This window comes from Melampsora larici-populina (assembly GCF_000204055.1).
Source record: "Melampsora larici-populina 98AG31 unplaced genomic scaffold MELLAscaffold_14, whole genome shotgun sequence".
Taxonomy (NCBI): Eukaryota; Fungi; Basidiomycota; class Pucciniomycetes; order Pucciniales; family Melampsoraceae; genus Melampsora; species Melampsora laricis-populina.
This window is the reverse complement of record NW_006768778.1, coordinates 1,503,106-1,517,402: the sequence shown is the minus strand read 5'-3', so window position 1 is coordinate 1,517,402 and position 14,297 is coordinate 1,503,106. Positions and strand designations below refer to the sequence as shown.

Genomic DNA, 14,297 nt, shown 5'->3' with positions numbered 1-14,297 from the left:
GTGATCCTAGCTTCCACATCTGTTCCTATCTGTAACCAACTAATAATCTTCATTAACTTTTCCTTATGGTACCCTTGCTCATGTTGATAAATTTGGATGAGATATCAATGTCCAACATAAAACCAAAAGGTCAACATGCATCACAACTTATCTCCCAAGTAAAAAAAACCTTTGCTTCCTGAAAATCATAATCCTATCTCAATTCAATACTCATACAAGAAAAAACATTTTCAGAAAATGTTTGTAAAAGCTTGATCCATCAACTTGGCAGAATTTCAAAAAAATGGTTGAAGTCTTTGATCACATCCTCTAATAGAAATGGTCAAATTTAATCTGAACTAGGGCCCCAGTGGCTGGTGCCGCCCTCACAATTTGTTGGTATTGAACCAGAAGGCCCATTCTCTCTCTGCAGGCAGCACCTTTGCACCTTCAAAAATCACACAAATGGACCAGAAGCAAGAAAATTGGCAGGATGAGAGAAATTTGTAAAATATGTGGAAGTCTTGCATTACAAACTTGATTAACTCTAAATTTGTTTCTCAGCACTATCAAGTACATTTTAAACCAGTTTCTGGTACTAAATTGTATGCAAGAAAGGTGAAGTAGTGTAAGCAGACTATTTGGTGGTTAAGATTGTAGGTAGGAAGAAAGGGCCAAACATCAGACACAGGAGAGGTGCATTTAAAATGACACCACTTTAATTGAACAAGAACTGCTTTGGATGAGCAGTGATTTATATAATTGTGCAAACAATGCAAAACAAATAACATAATGTGATTGGAGTAAAAGCAGACCAAGGGCATAAAAAGAACCACTGAAAAGCACTGAGCCCCATTGACTACCATGACCATGGTAATAAAAATCAGAGCATCCAACTAGAGACCAAACTGATACCTATTGTAGTCCACATCTAAGTTTGGTGATTGATCTTTTTCTCCTCAATGATAATTTCAAAAGTACACCTGGAGATTTGTCTGTTCCATATCAACTTATGATCATTAATGAAAAACTTGATGGGTTATTCTGTGTAGCTATCACTTAAAGTGGTATTGCATTGCTTCCAGACAATAAGGATATTTTTGTGTTTCAAAATTGATCAATATCACTTTCTTGGTGCATTACGGTCAATCCTAATTCATATCACAATTTGGTCTTTGGTCTTTGAGTGTGTTTTTGTAAGAACCTAGGCAATTGGTGCCCAGACGCCACACAGGTTTGAGACCACCAGTGTTTGAGACATAAATATTGCTACTTGCAATGTACATCAAGTAACACAATTCATCACAGCTTTTTTCTTTCCCAAATAGGTTTCCTTATTTCAAATCATAATCCTTGAGGAAACTGATATCATTGTTACATTTTTATTTCCAGAATTCATTACCCATCTGATGAGTGATTGAGGTTTTACCAAGAACTTTGCTGAAAGAAAGAAATTAAAATTACATGAGTCACTTGATTCTTGATATTCTCATGAGTTCAACAAAGGGAAATCTGGTCTATAGTCAGCCAATGAGGTGTGAGCCTTGCAACAGGATGTTGGGGGGTTAACTGAAATGGCTGAGCGTGGCTCAAAATGGAGTTTGGGTTATGGTCAATTTACAAAGTGAGAAGCTCTGCATTGGGATATATTTAGCATTCAATGCAATGTGATACATGCAGCATTCCTCTGTGGGCCTGCCCCAAGTCTTGGATGGTGGCTTGAAAGCGGGTTAGCACAACAAGTGTGTTGTGTGTGTAGGTAGAAGTGGTGTTGTTTTTTTCCTTAAATTACTTTCCCTTATTATAAACAGGAGGAGTCATCACATAGAAGGTCTTCAAGAATTCCTCAACCCCAGATGTCTTCATGTAATTATGTATGTACATAGACACTCTGGGTTCATAAAGAAACTCCAAATTATGATCACAAGGAAATGAAATTCTCATCATTCAAATTCTAAAACCACCCTTTTGCTTTTTGAATTAAAAATCCAACTTGAATCTCTAAACCAAGAAGTCCTAGTTTTTTGGTTTTACCGAAACCTTTCAGAACAAATTATTTTCAAAGTAGATCCATCACTTTTACAAAAGATTTAAATCCTAATGTAATTGGTTTACCTTATTGGTCAAGATATGAAAATCATAAAGGTAAATTAATGAGAATTGGTTTGCTTGTATCAAAAATGATGATTAATGATGCTTCCCGTGAGGATGCCATTGGATTAGGACATTTACATAGTTGTAGTCAAAATATGAATCAAGCGGGTTCCAATGCCGACTTGTCCAGATTGTTTTTCCCTTGCCCAAAAGAAATTCATACCAATTCTCAAGTGGGGTCAAAGTTTTTCAAAATCAAGCGTTTTTATTATGCAACAGTTTGATATCGAAGTAATCACATTTGACTGCTTATTTTCAGCGGGTAATCTCCAATTGACGATCTAAAAGTCTTATGAAAAAGAGACCTGTCGAGTTTTGTAGTAGATTTTTTAGCCTGTGGATTCGATCATTAGATTGTCTAATAAATCCTTCAATGAAGTTGTGGAGATCAGCTTATTGTGTTTATTCCTGGCTTCTTTTTCCATCTACACCTCATAAATCTTTCAGTTTCAGATACTTCTGATGTAGTTATCAATGAGTAGAAACGCGGATCTTTTACAATTCAGAGATGATCAATATATAGATCAAGTTGCAAGCTGATGATGTAAAATGAAGACTTGAATAGCCTTTAGCTATCACTTGGTTTGGATTGAGTTCATAGATGTTGCGGTACTGTTTGATTGTGAGATGAGTAAATGATGCTTGCATATATGAAGTGAAGTGGAGAGTGACGATAGATCATGGATAATTTCCAACATTTCGATGAATATGTAGACGATGTGAATGGTGTGATTTGTAAGACAGTTGATATTTGCAAAATGAAGTGGTGACATGTGATGTGAAATAGATGCAAACTGATTATTTTTTTCAATTTTTAATTTAATGAGTTTTGTGTGAATTTATCTTCTTGACCATTTGAAACTGAAACTGTTCATTGAGTTCTGGTTGACCATCAACCTTCATCATCAAGCCTTCGACTCAATCAACTTCACTCTCCACTTCTTGCACTTTCTCATTGGTTGATCGATTGATTAGTTTCATCGTTCTCTTATCATAGCCTCTCATCTGGCTCAACTTAGCCAGCATGTCTGGTCATAATAACAACCCTTTCGCTGGTTCTCCTCGTCAATCTATTGCACCAACTCACATTCAGGACCCTACTTCTCTCACAGACCTTTGTTCTCTCATCAACTCAACGAATCAACCTTCAGGATCTCCTCAGCAACAACAGGCTACCGCCGATCAATTCTTAAACGTTCTCAAGGGTCGATTTCTATCCGATCTTCCTTACATTTGGCTCTCTCCTCGATGTATCGTCTCTCTTGCTACCAACAAGATTCTCTCGGTAAATTCCGATCAATCCCTCAATGCTTATGCAACTGATTGGCGAGATTGTAGCGAAGATAGGCGGCAGAGAGTGGAACAAGAGTCTGGCTATGGTTATGGCACTGGACCTCACATTTGGGCTTTGGCTGGCAAGGCATATTATTACATGCGCAGGACTGGTGGTGATCAAACCATTCTCCTCAGGTTTGCAATCTTTCTTCTCTTTCATAGATGTTGCGCTTGCACTCATGTGACCATACTAACTTCATCCATCTTCATTCTTCTAGCGGTGAGAGTGGCAGTGGAAAATCGGAAGCTCGACGTTTATCAACACGTATGATCACCGATCTTTCATCAGCACTCCCTGGAAAGAAGGGCTCAAAACTCGTTCAACAGATCCCGGCTGCTCAATTCATTCTAGATAGTTTTGGAAACGCTTTCACTTCAGATAACTCTAATGCATCCCGCTTTGGTCAATACACCGAGCTACAATTCGCCGAGAACGGTAAACTCTGTGGTCTCAAAACCTTGGAATACTATCTCGAACGTCAAAGGGTCATTGACCGTCCTGCGAGTGAACGTAACTTTCATGTGTTTTACTATCTTGCCGCTGGTGGTTCACCAGAGGAACGAGCTCATCTATTCCTCGACCAATCTCCTTCAACCACTGGCTTGGTTCAACTCCCCGGCCAGGCCCTTAGAGGTAACACCGGTAATCAAGGCGTCCAGACCTTCCGTTACCTATCACAGTCACGCAACGGTGCTTCAGCGTCGAGCGATGCCAGCTCGTTTGGTCAACTTAAGCAAGCCTTCAAAGCAATCGGATTTCCCAAAAAAGGTGTCGCATCTACCTGTCAACTCTTAGCTGCCATTCTTCACCTTGGAAATCTTGAGTTTGCTCAAGATAACGGTCGAAATACGGAAGCAGCATCGGTTTCCAATACTGCGGTTCTTGATGTAGTAGCATCGTTCTTAGGAGTTCGGGCAGAGGTTTTAGAGTCTACACTGACCTATCAGACTAGAATGGTATCTGGTGAACGTTGTACCGTCTTTCTTGATCCTGAAGGTGCCAGCGCGAATCGGGACGAGTTGGCAAGGACACTATACGGCCTTCTCTTCACCTGGCTCAATGAAACTATCAACCAGAAACTTTGCAAAGATGACTTTGCAACCTTCATTGCTCTTGTTGACTTGCCCGGGACTCAAAATCATATCGGACGTGGTCTTAGTCAGGGTGAAGGCAACAACCTTGATACGTTTTGTTTCAACCTCGCCAATGAACGCGCTCATGCGTTTGCACTTAATCAGCTCTTTGTCGCCACTCGAGCTGAATACGCTACCGAAGAGATTCAACCCCACTTACTGCCAGATATTGAGACGCAATTCATCGATAACTCGGATTTGCTTCGCGTCTTGACTCACAACCCTGGCGGTCTCGTTCACATCATTGACGATCAAACCCGGCGTAAGAACAAGGATGACAACACCATGCTTGACGCCATGGCACGACGATGGGGTAACAACTCGAACTTTGCCTCCAAACCAGCTGATCCTCGTGTTGACCGCCCAGGTAACTTTACATGTTCACACTACTCTGGACCGGTCACCTATTCTGTCGAAGGATTCCTCGATCAAAATCGAGACGTAGTCTCACCCGACTTCGTAACTCTCTTTGCTGGAAGCTCTGCCTCCAAGCGCACCTCAACCCTTCCAAGTGGCTCGACTAATTCGTTCATTCGTCAGCTATTCGCCAGCGCCAGTCTTACTACTACTACTCATCCTGAAAATGAGAGTACAATCGTTGCAGCTCAACAGCTTCAGCGGCCCATGCGCGCACCGTCCACTCGACGGAAAAACAGACACGACGTGCCTACCGAAAAGGCGCCCGTTGAGGATGACCCTACTGTCGACACGGGAAAGAAGGACATGACTACCAAATCAGTTGTGGCCGAATTTGACGCCTCTCTCGTGACTCTTTTCGAGACTCTAGTGGACACCAAAACCTGGTTTGTGTGGTGTTTAAAGACAAATGAAACTCAACTTTCGAATCAGTTCGACGCTCGACTGGTTAAACAACAAATCAAGTTCTACAACCTGGCTCCTCTCGCACGGCGGCTTAAGAATGAATGGATGGTTAGCTTAGAGACAAATGATTGGTGGGAACGCTACAAAGCATGTGGGCCAATTGGTGCCGAGAATATCAGAATCTCCCTTATCAGTGATTGGTCAGAGAAGGTGGATGAAGTACGAAAGTTGATGAGATGGACTGAGGTAGACCTTTGTCTTGGTAAATTCAAAGTTTTCATGGGGGATGCTACCTTTAGGCAATTAGAGGACCGTCTTCGAAGCCTAGACACGGATGAGCAACGAAGGTATCAAGAAAAGGCCTCTGTTCAAGGCTTATCCCATATCGATACAAGTGGGGACCCATACGCTACAGGTGGTGCTCATTCGCCCAACTATTATCAAGCAGGCTTTGGCGCCAACTCTTCGGAAATTGGTCTCCCCCTCGTCTCGAATGCGGCCGGTCATCCTACTCATCCTGGTGCATATTTCGATGATGATCGCAAAACAGTGATGACAGATACCGAAGGTGGTTATGGCTCACCTATGAATGACACAGAGACCAAGTCTTATGTGGGCACAGATCGCTATGCACCATCCCGTAATATGTTTGACGGATCTGGTAAACCAGGTGGGAGTGAGAAGCAAGGTCTACCTGACGCTAACACAATACACGAAGAGGTAGCTGAAGAAGTTGGAGAAAGCAGTGCACGAAAGAAATGGGTAATCTTGGTGTGGGCTCTTACTTTTTTCCTACCCAACTTCTTGCTGTCGTGGATCGGTCGAATGAAACGACCAGATGTTCGAATGGCTTGGCGAGAAAAGTTGGCTATCAATGTGAGTTGAAAACTTGTCTTCTTTCTTGCGCAAAGTCTCATGGCTGATTCAACTTTCATAGATCATGATTTGGATCGTGTGTGGGATTGCGGTCTTTATCATCGCTATCATGGGCAATTTAATTTGCCCCCGAGAATATGTTTTTTCATCTAATGAATTGAGCTCACATTCATTCACGAGTGACGCCAGCAATATGCTCGTGGCAATCCGAGGAGAAGTGTTCGACTTGACTAGCTTTGCACCATTACATTATCCTTCGGTTGTGCCCACTACAGCTGTCCAGAAATATGGGGGTACGGATGCTACCAATCTATTCCCCGTACAAGTCAGTGCTCTCTGCACCGGTGATGGTAATGGGATTAGCGATTGGATCATTCTCAGTGGTGCTAATACCACGAGTGTCGAGCCGAACTCTGTCTATCACGATTTTGTAAGCTTGTTATCATCTGCTTCTTTTAGTGAAGCAAAGCGAGTATACTTAATCAATGCTCTTTTCTTCACCAGCGTGCCTTCAATGCAGACTCCAGACCTGACTGGTACTACGAGCAAATGTACTACCTTCGTTACAACTATCGCAGAGGCTTTATGGGTAAGACCCCCAAAGAAATCAAGAGTCTTGCCCGCAACTCGAAGAGAGCAATTGCGATTTTGGATGGCAATGTATATGATCTTACTGATTACATCACAGGTATTAACTCAACAACTTTTCCATCTTGATCGTACCTTGTCACGTCATTGACATCTTTTTCGACATTGCACAGTTGGACCGGGCATTCGGACACCAACCGGAACCTCTCCTCCATCTGTCGACACTCAGTTTATGAGCCCTGCTGTCGTTCAACTATTTCAACAAGGTGCAGGTGGTGATATCACTGATCAGTTCAACGGTCTCGATCTTTCAGCTACTGCTAGACAAGCACAGCGTACATGTCTTCGAAACTTATTCTTAATAGCCAAAGTCGATAATCGACAATCGGCGCAATGCCAGTTTTCGCAGTATATTCTACTCGCCTTTTCGATCATCATGGTATCCATCATTGGTTTCAAATTCTTGGCTGCTTTACAATTCGGTAAAGCTCGACAACCCGAAGACCACGAAAAATTCGTTGTCATTCAAATCCCATGTTATACTGAAGGTGAAGAATCGTTGAGAAAGGCCATTGATTCGGTAACTCAGTTGAAATACGATGATAAACGGAAATTACTCTTTGTGGTTTGCGATGGAATGATTATTGGTTCCGGAAACGATCGCCCAACTCCACGGATCGTATTGGATATCTTGGGTTCAGATCCCAACCAGGAACCAGAGGCCTTAAGTATTCTCAGTCTTGGTGAGGGGGCTAAACAACACAACATGGCCAAGGTCTATTCTGGCTTGTATGAATCGGGTGGTCATGTTGTTCCTTACATCGTGATCGCAAAGTGCGGTAAACCGTCAGAACGCTCTCGACCGGGTAACAGGGGTAAACGTGACTCGCAGATGATGTTGATGAGATTGTTTAATCGAGTCCACTTTGATTCACCTATGTCCCCATGTGAACTCGAATTATATCACCAGATCAAGAACGTGATCGGAGTCAACCCAGCCTTTTATGAATATGTACTCATGATTGATGCTGACACGACAGTTGACAAGTTCTGTTTGAATCGAATGATTTCAGCTATGATGCATGATCAAAGGATTATCGGACTTTGTGGAGAGACGTCTCTGGCAAATGCTAAACATTCATGGACTACAATGATGCAAGTTTACGAATATTTCATTTCACATGTGAGTCACCTTTCTTTGTCTCTTTCCATGAATCAGAAATTGACGTTGGATACATCCTGAATGGTCTTACAGCATTTGGCTAAAGCTTTCGAGAGTTTGTTTGGATCAGTAACTTGTTTACCGGGTTGTTTTACTCTTTACCGTATGCGCACTTCTGAGCACAAGCCGCTATTGATCAGTAATCAGATTATCCAATCCTATTCAGTCAACAGAGTCGACACATTGTATGTCGTGTCCCCATCACTTCTCAAGTCCGAAAGACGTTGCAACTATGTATACTGATGCCTTTTTCATTCTTAGGCATATGAAAAATCTACTTCATCTTGGTGAAGATCGATATTTGACCACACTTTTACTCAAGACCTTCCCTTCTTTCAAGACAACGTTCATCCAAGACGCGTTTGCAAAGACGATTGCACCAGACGAATGGAAAATTCTGTTATCACAAAGACGAAGATGGATCAATTCAACCATTCACAATTTAGCTGAATTATTGATGATTGAACGATTGTGTGGTTTCTGCTGCTTTTCTATGCGATTTGTTGTGTTCATTGATCTTTTCTCGACTTTGATTCAACCTGTTACTGTTGCATACTTGGCCTATGTGAGTTCAAATCCCATCAAGATTAGCTCCAGAAAGACTGCTGGAGAGACTGATTTTCTTTTTCTGTTCCTTAGCTTATCTATCTCGTTGCTTCCTCAACTGGAACGATCCCAATGACTTCGATCATTATGATTGCAGCAATTTACGGTTTACAAGCTCTAATCTTCATCTTCCATCGTAAATTTGAACATATCGGTTGGATGTTTGTTTATCTTTTGGCTATTCCCATCTTTTCATTTATCCTTCCACTTTATTCATTCTGGAAGATGGATGATTTCAGTTGGGGTAATACTCGATTGGTCATGGGAGAATCTGGAAAGACGGTTGTCATTCACGATGAAGGAAAGTTTGATCCAAGTTCGATTCCTTTGAAGACTTGGCAAGAATATGAGAATGAACTTTGGGAAAGAGTGAGTCATTCAAATGCGTTAATATAATAATGATGATAATACTGATCTTGTTATGGAATGTCAACAGGGTTCGAATAAATCGATTGGATCGATTATTGCTGGAAAGGACGCGGCCGCTAGAGAAGCGTCGTTGTATGGACAAGAGACATCATATGATCCTCCGATGATGGGTGGTCATAGCAGGACAGGTTCACCAGGCTTGTTTGATCACAATGTAGATGGACGATCTCTCCTTTCAGGATATCAAGGCCGTGGCGGTAGTATGATGCTCGGTGGTGGAATGGGAATGGGAATGCCACCCGCAGGATATATGGATATGGGAAATCAAGCAGGAAGAGCTATGTCAGTTCATTCATTTGGTGGACAAGGAATGATGATGGGTAGAAATGATTCACCTGGAAGAGTTGGTAGTCCGTTTGGATTACCTGCAATGAACATGACGGGAGGTGGGATGATGGGTAATACAGGGTCGATGATGATGGGAGGAGTACCTAACTTTATGGGAGATGTTGGTGGGATGGGAAGTAGAAGAGGTAGTGGAGTGAATTTATTTTCACCTCGTGGTGGGATTCCGGGTGATGATCAAATCATTGCAGATATCAGATCTGGTAAGCTCAAGAGCAACACTTTATTACTTTGTTTAATTGAGATGTTAATAATTCTTGATTTTTGATTCCCTTCTTTCTAGTGCTTGCAAGAGCTGATTTGAATACGATCACTAAAAAAGGAGTTAGACAACAATTAGAAAATATGTATGGAACTGAATTAGGAGAAAAGAAAGCATTTGTAAATCAAGCGATTGAAGATCAATTAAATTAAAATTCAAAGGTAGTCACGATCTCCTTGATCTTTGTTTCTTTTTTGGCAATCAATTCGTCATATTTGAGAATGTATGATTCGGGTTTTTGATTTCTTTAGTAGATTTTTTTCTTCCTTTTTTTAGCACTCTTTCTTCTTTTCTCTCTAGCTTATCTTTCTGTGATTTAGAGTTTTGCTTGATTTTTTGTCAATAAGATTACGTGAAGTGAAGAAGTTTTGCACCGTATGATAATATGTGATGTTTTGAAGTTAAATTTTTCTATTAGGATCAAAACAGTTCTTAACTTCTTTCAAACAAACAATATTTTATAATAGAACGTTTATTTTGTTCGGATGGATGGACAGGCAGACATATAGTTTTTGTTTTCCATTATCATTTTCTTTTAAAATTGTATTCTTTTTTGATTTTTACGAAAAATCCTTTGATCTTATTCTTTTGATATAATTTTTTTTCTACAGCAGAAAGGGAGAAGTTTTGTTTTATTTTTTGTCAAGTTTTTTTTTCTGTTTTTTTTCCTTTGGAGTTGTTTTGGTTTTGATTGCATTTTACACTTAGAAATATATAAATATACAAATACATTTTTTTAGTCTCTTATATTCCATGATGATCGCAAGAGTATTTTGCTTGGATTAAGCAAAAGTGTTTTTTAAAATTTTACATCTTTTGGTCTTCTAGACTTTGATGTAAAAGTTGTTGATCAGCGAGCTCAGTAAGTCAATTGAAATTCAGTCAATCATACAAACTCTTGTCCACCATACCATCGTTGACAACGCATATGACATCAATTTCTTCTTCCACTCTTTCATCAAAGAGTCTAATTGTCGATCTTAAGAGTATATGCTATGATAGGAATGTAGCTTAACCATGTACGCATTTTCGAATGTTTTAGACCAACTGAAGATGAAAATTGTGGTCCAAAAAAAACAGCATGAGTTGTGAGAACCTAACACTGCATAGATTGCACGGAAAATGATGAAAGAGATGGATCAGGATGGATTTGGTTCATGTTTTCTGTGAGTATGCCATGCTATAAGAGAAAGAAATGCATTCATATTACAAGAAGAGATATCAATTCCCACGAGGGTCCTTGGCGTTTTCTTGCAAATCCAGTTCTATCAATTCACAGTGATGTAAATCACTTTGGTTGGGTTTACCGTTCAACTTTTACAAAGGATGCATTATATGAGTCCTCTACCGTAGGATTCTAAAAGAAGAACAATATTTTTCAACCGACGATACGGAGCTAGCAGAAATCATACCTAGGGTTCAAGTTCTTGTGTTCTCTCTCGAGCGAGTCGTGCCAACTGAGAGATTGAGTGAAGGTGATCAACACCTTACATGCCACAGACGGGCAATGCTCCGTTATACGCATTGGTCTTTCGGACTGTGGATTTGCAGTTCCGACTGGTGTGATTCCTGGCACTCTTCATCGTTTACCTCTCCCTTTTGTTCTTATCGTACGCGGTTTTCAGCGCGCTTTTCTACTTCGTTACTTCTCTTGATATCTTCTTTTGAGTTTATGTGTCGACTAAACCAACAGATGACGATGATACGACAAGTCAAAAAGTCGATTTTATGGTTTCGCTAATTCTGGAGTATCCTTGATTCTCACATATTGTTTCTGAAAGGTGACAAGCAGCTCTAACCTTATGCAGGGCAAGACCTCGTTCAGGTCCATTGAAGCTCTCAAGTCCCGTTCCACAAGAATGTAGAGTTTGAGGGCCAAGGAACAAACAACACAGGACAACAAGCCCATCTGATGCCGGATGCCCTGAATCTTCTATGGAAATACTCTGACGTGCCGTTCAATATGTCTGATGACCCCGCGCACACACACTGCAGCATGATTGCCGTGGCATACTGGGTGTAGTGAGCTAACAATTGAACAGCAATGAATTTTATGATAGCCTACAAAACGGGATGACCTTTGGATCAAATCCTTCTTTTGTCTTATCCATTCTTCACATTTCTTTCGAGTATCAAAACAATTGCCAAGCTCATTCATTTTGATTAATTTTCCTCTCTGATTTTGTTTATCTTGCACACTTAATTCTTCATAACCTTTTCAACTCTTTGTTTTGTAATTGTCATCTTTGTTTCATTTACGAGAAATGTATCCTAATTATTCTGCTTCTAGAGCAATGGGTTCTCAATCCACTCGAGAAGAAAAATGTCACAAAATTCAAACTTCAGTCAATACCTCTTGTCCAAGGCCTCTGTGTGTTTCGCCAGTCGTGAGTTCTTTTATCTCTCCCTTGTCAATGTTGATCGCTGGATAACAACACGATCACTGATTGGCATCAACTTTTGAATCTGTTTGCAATCACTTCACCCTACTATACACAAGACCGCAAGTTCAGGTCCATATTTTATTGGAGTAGTTGTCGATTCATGTGGCACTGGTCGTGAAAAGATGACTCCACAAGATCGCAAATCAATAAATTATAAGGAATCAACTCTCGAGGGCCCAAGTGACGAGCTTTATCTACCATTATCTACTGCTTCACGTCTTTCTGGCTTTTCGGATCGCAAGAGTAGACGTAAGATGGTCATGCGACCTGTCTCGTGCAACATGGTGAGTTTTCCTTGAATCAGAGGGGTTATATTTGATTTCGAGTCTGATCTTTGAGCCTGTTCTTGCTTAATCATAGTTTTGGGATCAAGGGACGCCAAGCGAGGATTTGACTGCAGCGGAGGCGAGCAACGCCAACAGGGATCCAACTCAAGATACTGGTCCCGCGATGAAATTGGCATACCCTGATTCCTTCACAACTCAATCAACAACGCCTCTTACAACACCTGGTTCGAATGGAATCTTATCTGGCACACAAACCCGACAAGACCAAACTCTGTCTGCACCTTTTCCCTTCCTCAAAGCGATGGGGCCAAAGAGACGCGCGGCTTTACGTCCGACGATCATACGGACTGCAAGTTTACCTACTACTTCGAATCCTCGTCCTAAGACGTCACGGGGAATTTCGAACACAGGGAAGGGATTCCAAGATGTGATTGGAAGTGTGGTGACGGGTATTGTTGATCGCCCAGTCGTGGACGAGTCTACCTCTGTGGATGATTTTTTTGATCACCTCGAACGTCTCAACGTTCCTAGCGCGACGGACGTGCTTCGCTTTGGAAAGGCTTTGAACGGAGCTCTAGAATCTTATCTGGACCGAGTAAGGCAAATCACAGAAGAGGTTGAAAGACTGGATGAGAGTTATTGGAGTGATTCTGATTCTGATTCTGATTCTGACACATGACTTTTTGAATTTCGCCACCTTTGATCCTCTCAATTCTATTATTCTTTGATTGTACTGCTGGAGAGATTGTTTCTTGTATTAACTAGGAAATCAAGCACCATGATTGCTTTGAACATTGTATATCCAAACGGACCATTGAGAGACTCATCCTGCCTAATATCATCAAGCACCAACCTGTGCTTCAATCTCTTCTTGCCCCAAGGCTTAGTGACAATCTCATGATCCCCTAAACCTTCTATGGCGATTAAGCTCAACTAAGCCCCTCACGAGCGCGTTCGCCGCGCCCTCAAAGAGTGCCTTACATCGGACTCGTGATTTTTGGCGTGTGAGCTCCAAAAATCGAGTCCCCTCAAATTGTTTTTCTCACTTCTCCGCTTCACCTCAACGTAGAAATTGCTGGCGTGTAGTGTGTGGTTCTTCACGTGATTGTAAATATACAGATGTAAGTTTCATGGGTAAAAGACAGTCCGGCAGTGGCACAGCTTGAATGTTGTGTTAAAAACACCAAAAGTAGCCCTTATCCTCTTGTAGATGACCTGAGACTGCAAGACCTATGAAATGCGAAAACACGGTTTTACCAGTGTTACACTACCAACCCTTCCGCTCAATGTAAACCAGTGTGTGTGTGGTACCAAAGTATGTACCAACATGAAAACAACAACACACTAGAATCTTAACAATTTTTGCGGCGAAGTGAAGTGGAAGGTGCAAAAAGATGCTGCTTAAATCAGGATCCAAATAAACTAACCAAACTACCTTCTCAGCAGAGCCACATGTAAAGTTTACCTAGCTTAACACAAGCCCCACAAAACGATGGGACCCTCACTGCAGAGGGGGCCCGTGGCTTCAACATAAATTTTTTGATGTATCCCAGCAAGCAATGAGTGGAATTTAAAAAACTTCCTTTACCACATCCTTTATCGCCAAATCCTGTCCATTACAAAAAGATAAAACATGTATACTAGTTGAATCAGCCAACAGCAACCTTTCCCTCTGACACAGCCAGAGGGGGTTTCACACGGTGCCTGGAAAAATATGCAGTGTTTAATAGCCTAACGGCTCTGATACACTTAAGCTATATAATAAAAAATCAATCCACTTGTTCAATTTGAAGACAGACCAGCCAACATATATC

General features: G+C 41.2%; 1 protein-coding gene across 1 annotated transcript; it reads left to right on the top strand.

The window, feature by feature from the left end:
- Positions 1 to 3,157: 3,157 nt before the first annotated feature.
- MELLADRAFT_48052 (family 2 glycosyltransferase) lies at positions 3,158 to 10,497 on the top strand (the record flags this gene model as incomplete). Its single annotated transcript, XM_007408977.1, has 10 exons — positions 3,158 to 3,603; positions 3,687 to 6,300; positions 6,362 to 6,730; positions 6,805 to 6,988; positions 7,062 to 8,071; positions 8,144 to 8,295; positions 8,372 to 8,675; positions 8,750 to 9,085; positions 9,153 to 9,693; positions 9,774 to 10,497. The coding sequence occupies 10 exons, from the start codon at positions 3,158 to 3,160 to the stop codon at positions 9,902 to 9,904; spliced, it is 6,087 nt and encodes a 2,028-aa protein (XP_007409039.1).
- Between the last annotated feature and the right edge of the window lie 3,800 nt (positions 10,498 to 14,297).